The following is a 12,042-nucleotide window of genomic DNA, read 5'->3' as shown; positions in this document are numbered from 1 at the left end:
ATAAAGGAGCGATTAGTGAACTGTGGTATATCAGAGACCCCCACCTGCTCTGTGTACTGTAACCCGACCATCATGCGTGAAATTGTACATCTGCAAATTGGACAATGCGGCAACCAGATCGGCTCAAAGGTAATGAAATAATATTATGTAATTTCCATCTGTCCTAACTTAATGATGTGTAGATGCTCGTATACATGTCTAATTTGTATATCTAGAAAAATATATATAATTCACAAGTATATTTATTAAACTTGAACAATGTTTTATATCTGGCTACTCCATTATTACAAAATATTTTAAATTAAACTTAAAATTCTTTATTTTTATTGATTCATTTTCTTGAAATATCAATGAATGTTTATATATCGTATATGCTTATTAGTATAGGGCACCCAACAGTTGTGAGTGACATAGGGTGTTCCCTCTTTGGCATTCAAGCAAAAGATAAGGGCTAAAACCAGACTGGCATGGGTGGGACAATTTTTATCATAGCTACACAAAATAAGACAGAGGAACTTCAAGATAATACTGCTTAAGTAACACACAACCAAGTGACATAGGAGATCCAGGCTGAAATAAGCACTCATTTCAAACATTTTATAAACAGCTAAAAAAAATCCAGATAACATTAACATTAGATACTTTTAACAGTTTATGTTCATTCTTTAGGATAATTTCACTTTTTTAAATGGCAAAGTTAGAAAAAGCTATGCAACAGCTAACATGTTACAAGCAATAACTTTAAATTCCATGAATCACAATAAGGAATGATGATTAAAGAGTGATACTCATCCTTCTGTGGCTTTGTTTTCTGTAGTTCTGGGAAGTGATCAGTGCAGAACATGGGATCAATGCAACAGGCAATTATGAGGGAGACTGCAACCTGCAACTGGAGAGAGTCAATGTCTACTTCAATGAAGCACATGGTAATAGATCATATTAGATGACTTTACAGATAATTTGTTCAGTTCATTAAAAAATGTATTTGATATCTTATGTAATTTTATCTTAAAATTTATTTTTCAAGTTCTGATCACAAGCAGAATGTCAAATTGCCCTTTCTTAATCGGACAATATTAAAAAATATAGATACACTGTAGATCAAACATATTTTGTTTCCAGGTGGTAAATATGTACCTAGGGCCCTGCTTGTTGATCTGGAGCCTGGCACCATGGACAGTATAAGAGGGAGTCGCATCGGGCCCCTTTTTAGACCAGACAACTTCATTCATGGTGAGTCCAACAAGATGCTTGGATCAGAAATGTATTGAGAATGTTTCCTGTGTATATGGTTAAATGTTTACAGACCACAACTAATGCAAAAAACAGTCACTTTAACTTTTCTTCTCTCCATTCATCTATCACTACTCAGCAAACAACCAGCTTACCAGCTTAGTCTTACTTATGTCTCGCTGTATTCCAAAACCTGTGCAACAGCCGACAAAGCTTTAGCATGTCCAAATACATGGTATATTAAGTACAGTATCCTAAAAATTCCAGGATATTTCTATTATGTCCAGTTGCATTTTGCATGCCAGTGTGCTTTTCTGACTTTTCTCTGTGCAGATGAATGAGTGGGGTCGAAGTCCACAACACAATGACAAAGTAGTGTTTCCTAATTTTATGCATACTGTGTGCATTGGTATGTACTTTATAAGGTCAGCTGAAGTAGAAAGTATGTAATTTGGCACACAGCAATGATCAAATCCGATGAATTTTCAAATTATTACTATTTTCTACCGATAGATTTTTATCTTTTTCTTATACATTTTTTCACACATCTTTTATTGTTCCAGTTGTAGTTTCTTTGGTGGACAACTTTACTGTCCTGTCACTTTACACTGCAATTATGCTGTTTGAATTAATATTATTACAGTTGTATGTGGCGCTGTTACTTTTACCATTACTACTATACTATTGCCCAAATCAAAATAATCTCTGGGGACAGTTTAGTAAAGTATATGTTCTCTCTTAATAATTACTAAAGGTTTCTCTTTTTTTTTTTTATGTGCAATAAAATCATGATTAGCTATATATGAGTTTGTCTTTGAATTAAAATTTTTGCAATATGTGTGTCTTTCATTTATTCTATTGACGCATTCTGCACTAAGCCCTGTTCACACCAAAGAATTCCGACAAGATGAGCTGAAAACTTGCAACCACACATAAGCCACTGTTCTAAAAATCTGCTAGTTTATACCAATGCAAATAGAAAACTTAAAAGCTCAAAAACTTGATTTTGAAGCTTTTTGCAGGTTGATATGATTTGTCAGACTCTTAAATTCCTAGTGTAGTTGCATTTCTATTATTGATGAAATGGTCAAACAAAAATACAAACCCTTCTTGTAAGGAGAAAAAACACACATCATTAAAACAGGATTTCCCCAAGGCAAGGCAAGTTTATTTGTATAGCACATTTCAGCAACAAGGCAATTCAAGGTGCTTCTCACACAGGACATTGAAATACAACGACAGGGAAAAAGAAACACATTTAAAACATTATAAAAGAAACATGTAAAAGGTGATTAAAAACAGCAAGTAAGAAAACAACACATAAATATAAACACACACACACATATTAAAGTAAGAGTTGCAGTGCAGAGTTTCGAAAGAGAATATAAAATTGAAAAAGTAAAAAGCCTTTTAGTCAAAGGCAGCAGTGAACAGGTGAGTCTTTAACCTTGACTTAAAAGAACTCAGACTCTCAGCAGACCTGATATTTTCTGATAGTGTGTTCCAGATATACGGAGCATAGAAACTGAACACTGATTCTCCATGTTTAGTTCTGACTTTTGGAACACAGAGCAGACCTGTACCAGATGACCTGATTGGTCTGGATGGTTCATACTGGACTAGGAGGTCTCTGATGTATTTTGGGCCTAAACCATTCAGTGCTTTATATGCTAGCAAGAGAATTTTAATGTCTATTCTCTGAGAGATAGGGAACCAGTGTAGAGACCTCAGAACTGGAGTGATGTGGTCCACTCTCTTGGTCTTAGGGAAACAGTTGATAATAATGAAGCGCTTCCTGGTGATAGCCGTACTCCAGCCCGTAAATACTCAGATCAACATATTGTACGCTATGTTCTAAAACCTGCCACTGGTGATTTGACAAGCTGATTTACAGGTGATGTTATTTCACTTGAGCCAGATAACACCACTGTAATGTCCATCTGGTCATGAGTCTTTGGTCTGAATTGGGCTTTAGATTAACCTGCAGTCCTTTACTGTCCTATTATGTGACAGGGAACTCCGGAGCTGGGAATAACTGGGCAAAAGGCCACTACACAGAGGGAGCAGAGCTGGTGGAGCAGGTGATTGACAGAGTGAGGAATGAGAGTGAAAGCTGTGACTGCCTCCAGGGCTTCCAGCTGGTCCATTCTTTGGGGGGTGGCACCGGCTCCGGCATGGGAACCCTGATCATCAACAAGATCCGAGAGGAGTACCCTGACCGCATCATGAACAGTTTTAGCGTCATGCCCTCCCCAAAAGTCTCTGACACAGTGGTAGAGCCGTATAACGCAACTCTGTCAGTCCACCAGCTCCTAGAGAACACAGACGAGACCTTCTGCATCGACAACGAAGCCCTTTACGACATCTGCTTCCGCACGCTCAAACTGACCACACCAACGTACGGAGACCTCAACCACTTAGTGTCTATGACCATGAGCGGGGTCACGACCTCCCTGAGGTTCCCCGGACAGCTGAATGCAGACCTGCGGAAGCTGGCAGTCAATATGGTGCCTTTTCCTCGCCTCCATTTCTTCATGCCAGGCTTTGCCCCTCTTACCCCACGTGGCAGCCAACAGTACCGAGCCCTATCAGTGCCTGAGCTCACCCAGCAGATGTTTGATGCACGCAACATGATGACAGCATGCGACCCGCGACGTGGGCGCTACCTGACAGTCGCTGGTGTTTTCCGTGGCAGGATGTCCACCAAAGAAGTAGATGAACAGATGCTTGCAATCCAACAGAAAAACAGTAACTACTTTGTGGACTGGATCCCCCATAATGTCAAGGTGGCAGTGTGTGACATCCCACCCCGAGGTCTGAAAATGGCCTCTACGTTCATTGGCAATAACACTGCGATTCAAGAGGTATTCCGTCGCGTTGGCGAGCAGTTCTCCTTGATGTTCAGACGCAAGGCTTTTCTCCACTGGTATACTGGGGAGGGTATGGATGAAATGGAGTTCACTGAGGCAGAGAGCAACCTAAATGACCTGGTGTCCGAGTACCAGCAATACCAAGACGCCACTGCTGACATGGATGTAGAGGATGAAGACGAAGAGGAAGAGGAGGGACCATCTTCAGTAGCAACAACGAATATACAGTCTCGGATGGAAGTTAGATTGGAAACAGTGACAGAAACAATCAAAGAAACTGTAGATGAATAGAGGATAGAATCGTATGGTGTATCATGTAGATCTGACGCAGTAGAAAAAAAACATCTGATTGTCTAAAATTTTCTAAAATGGAACTCTTATATCATAGTTTAAGTACTGCAGATAAAAGGTTTTACTTTTAGAGCTTATTCTTTTGTTTTATATTCTAACACTGTTTTAAGCTTATAGTTTTTCCCGTCATACCTAACATTTTGCAAGCAATTTTTGTGTATATACATTTTATAAGTTAATGTAATGCTATAGTATAATATGTATTGAAATATCTAAAAATAATTCTGTGATATATTTTTTGACAATATATTTAATTTTTCTGCCAATATTCAAATACTGAGTATGTTTTTTGGTCCCCTGTCAGTGGAGTCATATCACCTTTGATGATGTTTATGTCAAAGTTACTTATCATTCATTCATTCATTGGTATGAAATAATGTTGACATCACTAATATTATGTGAATAGATTTCAATAAATTAAATTTCAAAACATGATGTTTGATAGATTCTCATTGGAAGTAGGCAGGAGAACAACAACTCCCATGGTCCCACACCATGACATGACACCATCTACTACTATGTTTTTATTACTGTTTGGTCTGAAATTGTGTTCTCTGCATCTAATGAACTGCCATTAAAATAAGTTTGCTCATTCTTTCCCTTCAGACACAAATATTGCTTTGAATGTAGACCTATTTACAGTAAAATTTACAGTAAATTAATACCACAAAATATAAATAGCACAGCACAACTAATATGTATTGTATTTCATCACTGGAAATTTAACTTAACCATCGGAAAGTCAACAGAATAGAAGACATCGTGTACTCTGACAGTTGCTCCAGATCATCACAGCGTTTCCTCCCACTGTTAGAGTCTGGGGCATAGAGATTACACATAACTATACTTAAGTGTCTGTGCTCTGTGATAAGCACACATGACGTGGAAATGACCCTGCAATACTGTCTACTACAGTCATAAAGTGGGCTAAAGGAGATAGTAACGTGTGTAACCTACTCTCATATTGGAGGACATAGGTTATGGTGACAAACTAACCTTTAGACTTAAAACTTCTTAAAATGTCTGCAATTTATGCCTAAAATGTAAATTTAAATCTTCTTTTGCCTTTGGATTCTTTCAAAAGATAAGACACACTCACAACACTCCCAACCCACATCAGTTGGAATCTGTCCAAAAGGTGCTGGGACTGACTAAAAAGGAAGGATTTTATGTCCATTGTCTATTTAAAAAAAAAAAAAATAATAATAATTTGTCTTCAAAATGACTGTAGTTTGGAGGTGCGGACTGGAAGACACATTGTGACCACAGCTTGAAGTCTTACCGAGTTCCATTTCAAAATTTGACAACAGTACTACAGAAAAGTAGTATTTTACCCAGGTTTTTCGAGACCCTTTGTAACCATGTTCACATACTTTGGAAAAAAGGATGCAATTCTTGAAGGCTTCAGTGAACAGTCATGATCTTAGGCTCAAATCACACTTAATGCTATCCTACACCACATCCAGCTTCACGCTCAGTATTATGTGACAAAGCCGAAGCAAAACCTACGTTTTTTCTAAAAACAAAGCTTTGTGCAATGAAAAAAAAGAGTACCAACAAGTGATATGGTCTAAAATGCAATTATTTTAAGACACAACCCCACAACAAACAACATAGCACACTATTTACAAAAATTACATTTTTTTTACGTAACATTTTTTGGCAACATGTCAGTCATTAGAGATGTCTTGACTTGGCACAAGTCAAAGGGGCACACTTGAGAGGAGTTTTAGAATGGCAGTGCCTGTGCTTCAAGCACCCATTGCTGCTGTTTCCTTATGTACACACAAGACTGTGACGAGTGGCATGTTGGGGATGCAATAATCCACGCCCCACTGTGGTGGGTGACCCTGCCTCTGCCAACTCCAAGACCAAGGTTTCTTCAAAGCAACCTCCCCTTTGCGTTTGGCAAGTTCCTTGTGCAAGATGAGGGCATTCACAATAGTGATGCACATGATGTGGTAGAGTCTACACTTCTGCGTTCTGTGCAAGACAAGATCTTATATTGTCCTATCAGTGCATCAGAGCTCCTAACAGGACAGGGAAATACATGAGAAAAACATATCAAAATGCATTTGGCACAGAAATGATGACATTTACAAAGGCATAAAATAGTTATACTTGAATATACACCACATACTGTACTCATATGTTTTACTCCTTCATTGTTGGTGGAACAGACAAGTCTTTCATTGTCCACTTCCCATTTGCACCTTTGACCCTCTGCTGGACTGTGTCCTCACACAGCCAACAATTTCTCTGTTGGTCCATGAATCAAACGAGCAACACTTCAGCCATGAGCTCCTTCTCAATCCTTTAAGGTTTTGGCTATCTAGAGACCCTTCTCTTCACAGGTACCATCACGTTTCTGCTCCTTGTTAACACTGTCACTGTTTGAAAACATAATTGTCCCCCATCATTATTACATCCATCTATTCATCCATTATTAGGACCACTTATTCCTTAGGAGGGTTGTGCTGTTTTTCTATCACTGTGTGGTTAATACATACAGACTAACTGAAGATGTGATCAAGAATATGTGGAAAATATGCAAATCTAATAGAAATTGTGAAAGTCTGGAACAGCAGACAGTGTGACTTCATGGATGTAAGGCTTGGTGTGGACTAATTATTTTACTGGACTACATTTACTGGACCCATGCCAATGTAATAGGATGGACCATTTAGCAGTTTTATCTGCTTTCGGAATGCTTTGATTTTTAATAAGTGAGTTGCATACATTTTTGTGCTTGTAACTGGTCTGACATAAGTGTTTACTGAGTCTGCAGTTACTATTGTATCCTGAAAGTGTGCATCATTTGAATCTCTAAGCACTTATCTTTCTAATGGTGTATAATGTGTAGGATGTAGACAGGGTTCTGAGTAGGAAATGTCTTCAGAAGGTAAACAAGTCTTTTAAGGGCAGTGGTGTCAGAGGTGGACAATTCGGTCACACAATGACACTGGTGGAATGTTGCAGGATAGTGAAGCACATGCACCTAGCCTCGTGGCTTAACTACACTGCACAGTAGTTGGCAGGTAATTTAGCTACATTCATACTTACACAGTGATTCAAGTAGTTAATTTTTTGGGTATTTTTGTGTCCTGAATCTACAAATAAATTTACACCATAAAAAATTGGAATTGTTTGTTTTGTTTTGTGTTTGTTTTGTTTTTAGTATTTAATCATTGCCTTACTTCTCAAACTGTAGTCACCAGTTCACTTGACCTTTGTGTATCATGTGCTCACATAGCAAGAATCACCTCGGTCTTTCCCAACCAACTTCATTGACAAAATTTACATTTTAGCCCGTGCGCTGTTTAACATGATAGTACATACAGTCTGCAAAGACTGCAAACACAAATCTAACATAAAATCTATCTGCCAATTCGTAAAAAGCAAAAAGTAATAAGAACACTATTTCATCATTGTTAGTTCATCTGAACCAAATCTAAATTCAGCACAACAAAGGACAGTGTGTTCTTTGACAGCTGCCTCAGACCATAACAAAGTTCCCTCCCACTGTGTAGATAAAATATGAAATGTCCCAGCCAGTGCTGCATGTGAGCAGCTTTTCAGCATTGACAATGACATTTCAACAGTAAATGGAACTGCATGTGAGATAAAAACTTCAAATGACCATGCTCATATGTTGTATACATAAGAGGATCTGCTCTGACAAATAAAAGTACTTTCCCATTGTTTCATTTGTTAATACATTCCAAAAGGTCTAAGTTTCAGACTGTTGTTAAGATTGCACAAGTCAGATGTTTCTAACAGCTAAGACAACTGACCCATTTTTAAATGGTGCAAATGAAATATTATTTTCTTTACAGTCTCAATTACAGTCATATTTCGTACTGTTTCTGATGATTTGAAAACTAAACTTGAATAATACTTGAATGTGCAGTAGACCTAAGCGAATGGCATTTTTTACTGGCATATGACCTTTGTATTATATTTTGTCATAAATTTTTGTTTTATAGTATCAGTTAGTCATTTTAGATTACTTATTTAGTTTTAGTTACCCTAAGTACATTTTTCACATATGCTGTAGTGCATCCATGCAAAGTTTTCAAATAAAACTCACTTCTAGCAAATATTTTACCTAACTTTGTACTTGATCCTGACAGATAGACATCCTCTGGTAAATGCTAAATAACACATCTGTCTGTGGCCGCTTCAGATTATTTTTGTACCTTGTATCTTATATTAACGTCTAATTATATGGCTGATTTCATTACTTTTTTTTTTTTCTTCAAATCTTGTATCTTCTTTCTTTCTTTAATTTAAGAGGGAATTGGTTGGCTGTGATGGGAAGTGAGGGAATGATGCCATTATGAAACTGCAAAGTTGCAAAAATCTAAAGAAGTGAGACCTAAGAATGTTAAATTTTAACATTAACTGATCAAAAGATGCAAATTTAGTGTCAATAAATAGGTTTTCTATTGTAGTAATTCCTCTATTGGTCCATTCATTGAAATATCATTTTAAACTATGGCTACGCATCACTGTGAATAATGGTCAATGAAAAGAAAATAAATATTGTATCATAGTAATTCTAATATATGGATAAAGCTGATAGGATTTGCACAGGTTTGTATAAGACCTCTAACTAGTTCATGTTGCGTCAACAGCCTGCTTGCCCTCATGATCCAAGGTTGCACAGGAGAACTTCAACCTTCAATGAGCTGAATTGTGTAACATTGAAGGTTATGGACGATATTTTCAATGTATTAAAAACTCAACATTCACAGACAGTGGCTGAATTACATATTCATTAGGTCGAGGTGAAATAATCAGATAAAATAATTTTCTATAACGATGATTTATGGATGTACTTCGACCAGAGATTGGCTTTCATTCATGCACCTTAGGAGGACTAGTGCAGATATGTGGCAGACTGGCGGAAGTGCGTCATCCACTCGTGACTGCCCCAGTTCAGTGGGAGGAGACGGTGCGGGTTGCCTTTGAACGTGGTCCACTGATTTCAGTCAGTGTGTCTGTCACTCTACCGGCTTATCTACGAGTCGAACTCACACACAGCCAGCGTCTGTCAGCTAAACCATGAAGATCTGGACATCAGAGCACATATTTAAGTGAGTACTGATCTGAGTCTGTTTGGAATTTATACCGGGTTCGTGGGTTCTTTTTTTACGCAAAGACCGTCTGAAATGTTAGGGCTTCAAATAGTGATTCCGGCGGGTAAAACTGGATACTTTTCAAACCTGCTGGAGAATACACATGGTTTATGGTTGCTTTGTGATAGAAAACCAGCTACAATAGACTGCTGAATATAACTTACTACTGCCGGCTAGTATACTAGCACTAGTTAGTGTAATAACGGTAAATAGCAACATTTTCGACCTATAATGTGCAATGTTTTGTATTTGTGACGTAAATAAGATACTGAGAAAAGATTGTAGTATAAATTATGATACGCATTTACGGATAAAATAAGCAGAATGTAACAAAGGCGAATCGGGACCGGTCATTGACTGGGTGCAAAGTTGCGTAAGCAGCCGGTCAGGACCAGCCCCCAGCGCCAACCTTTCCCCTACATTCTAACGTGCCTGGCCACGTCACTGAGGAACGTCATGACGTTCACGTGTCTCCACGGCAACCATATACCGCTACGTTCAGAGTAGAATTGGAATCGTCGGCTACTGCTGACATACAGCTGAAAAAAAAAGGGAAAGAATGATATATCTTCGCCATCTATGTCTGGATACTTTGGGTTGTTATCATTTGTTCTTGAAAAAATGTATTTTCTAGTGTGATGTTATTGTCAGAAGGGGAAGAAGTAGACTCAGATATTTTGTTCTTCCCACACCACTTTAAACTGGAATTTGACCCCCACACACACACACATACATGCTCAAAAACGCACCAAATTTGACACGCATGACACGTTTGGCAAAAAAAAAAATGACGCAATATAAAAATTAATTTTAGTTAAAATATAAATGTCACAGAGTTTTAGAGAGAATACACCCTTAATTCAAAAATGTTGCCAATGTTTTGTTTCAGCAATGTAGAATTTTTATGTCCTATTACTAGGTAGTTAGGTAATATAGTACCACATCATGTGATACAAGCACATCATACATTTTTATATAAAAAAAGTAATAAGCAGTAAAAGGAGTGCAATTTCCAAATAAATTTAGTTAAGTAAAAAGTGTAATGTAATCTGCCTCTGAGATATAATAAAGCATGAAGTGGAAATCCTCGTAAAAATGTCAAATGTCAAAACTATATCTAAGTGCAATACTTGAGAGAATGTATGTAGCTAGTTACACTCCACCACTTATAATATGTTATTGTGGTATGTAATCGAGATGAATATATCCATGAATCTATTTTTCTTAAGTCAGAACTGTTTTACTTTGTCGTAAAGTACTCATTTATTAATCATTTACTCTCATTTTTTTCCAACAGCCACCCTTGGGAAACAGTGACCAAGGCTGCCATGCAAAAGTACCCCAATCCTATGAATCCCAGTGTGTTTGGAGTAGATGTTTTGGATCGAGCCATTGACAAACAGGGACGCCTACACAGTAAAAGACTCCTCAGCACAGAGTGGGGCCTTCCATCTATAGTCAAATCTGTGAGTGTTGAAACTACTTCTATAGTACGTAATAAAAAGTGCAGTGATGTATGACAGGAGAAATATGTTTATATTGTGGTGGGAATGTTTGAAAGTACTTTACAGTCAGATTGTTATCCCACAAGTCTTCAGCCATGGTTTGTCTCAGTTTAGTGCTACAGGTAGGTTCATACCCTCAAGCTAGTAAAGCATGACCTTAACCTGCCAGGCTATTTCAGTCCAGAGGTAGCAGCAAAACTGATTGGTGACTGGAGCCTAGGCAAGTTCATGGCTGTGTGCCACAGCTCGTGTTGTACGGAACACAGTAGTGCCATTTCTGTCATAGCCGAGATGTAACCCATGACGGCATGTGATGTAACTTTCCATATCAGTGTCTGTGAGGTTAATAGGAGAGGTCAGTGAAATGCAGAGCTGTGGAGGAGGACTGTGGAGTTCTGCAACACAGAGTTTCCCAATTTTGTTGACTTTGTGAACTCAGTAATGATAAAGGCAGGTAAAGCTAGAGTGAAATAACTATTGTATTACCTCCTGAGTTTGAAGCTGTGTAAAGATTTCCCAATCAGCTGCTGTTCTTTGGCACTGACCTTTGTGTGTTTTAGAGACATTTGCAGTCAGAGACGTCTATGAATAGCCCCTTTAATTCCAGGACAGTCTATGACACAGACTAGTGTCTGATAGCATATTAACGTGACTCTTAATCAGATTGGCTCCAATCACTCCTGAGCCTCAGACTATGCACGCGTATAACTGAAGGTATTGCAGTGACACTTCATGTGACTGCAGTTAACTTTATTTTCTCTTGAAATAGAATGGGATGTTAGCATTTGCATTTTTATTTTTAAGATCTTAAATCTATTGTCATTTTCAATTTTTGTTAGCCTTCATTTTGTTATAATTAAATCCATAAGTAGTTCATTGTTTTTTGCAATGAATTTCAGTCTTTAACAACAGTAAATACTGTGTTGGATTAATGTTGGGTTT

General features: G+C 37.8%; 2 protein-coding genes across 2 annotated transcripts in view; both read left to right on the top strand.

The window, feature by feature from the left end:
* tubb1 (tubulin, beta 1 class VI) lies at window positions 1-4,886 on the top strand. Its single transcript, XM_030135406.1, has 4 exons — window positions 1-129; window positions 818-926; window positions 1,123-1,233; window positions 3,247-4,886. The coding sequence occupies exons 1-4, from the start codon at window positions 73-75 to the stop codon at window positions 4,392-4,394; spliced, it is 1,425 nt and encodes a 474-aa protein (XP_029991266.1). The 5' UTR covers window positions 1-72; the 3' UTR covers window positions 4,395-4,886.
* Window positions 4,887-9,409: 4,523 nt separating this feature from the next.
* The window catches only part of prelid3b (PRELI domain containing 3), a 6,910-nt gene continuing 4,277 nt past the window's right edge, over window positions 9,410-12,042 (top strand). Inside the window, exons 1-2 of the mRNA XM_030134700.1 lie at window positions 9,410-9,553; window positions 10,893-11,061. Of these exons, the coding sequence (XP_029990560.1) occupies window positions 9,522-9,553; window positions 10,893-11,061 (201 nt within the window). The 5' untranslated portion in view covers window positions 9,410-9,521. The remainder of the gene's footprint in view (window positions 9,554-10,892; window positions 11,062-12,042) is intronic.

Source organism: Sphaeramia orbicularis, chromosome 5, assembly GCF_902148855.1.
Source record: "Sphaeramia orbicularis chromosome 5, fSphaOr1.1, whole genome shotgun sequence".
NCBI lineage: Eukaryota > Metazoa > Chordata > Actinopteri > Kurtiformes > Apogonidae > Sphaeramia > Sphaeramia orbicularis.
The sequence above is the reverse complement of the archived record's forward strand: the minus strand, read 5'-3'. Positions and strand labels throughout refer to the sequence as shown.

Excerpts from the sequence above, each read along its gene's own strand:
- tubb1 (XM_030135406.1), top strand. The coding sequence starts at position 73 with ATGCGTGAAATTGTACATCTGCAAATTGGACAATGCGGCAACCAGATC. Across the intron at positions 130-817 it reads GCAACCAGATCGGCTCAAAG|TTCTGGGAAGTGATCAGTGC; the intron begins GTAATGAAATAA and ends TGTTTTCTGTAG. Across the intron at positions 927-1,122 it reads CTACTTCAATGAAGCACATG|GTGGTAAATATGTACCTAGG; the intron begins GTAATAGATCAT and ends TTTTGTTTCCAG.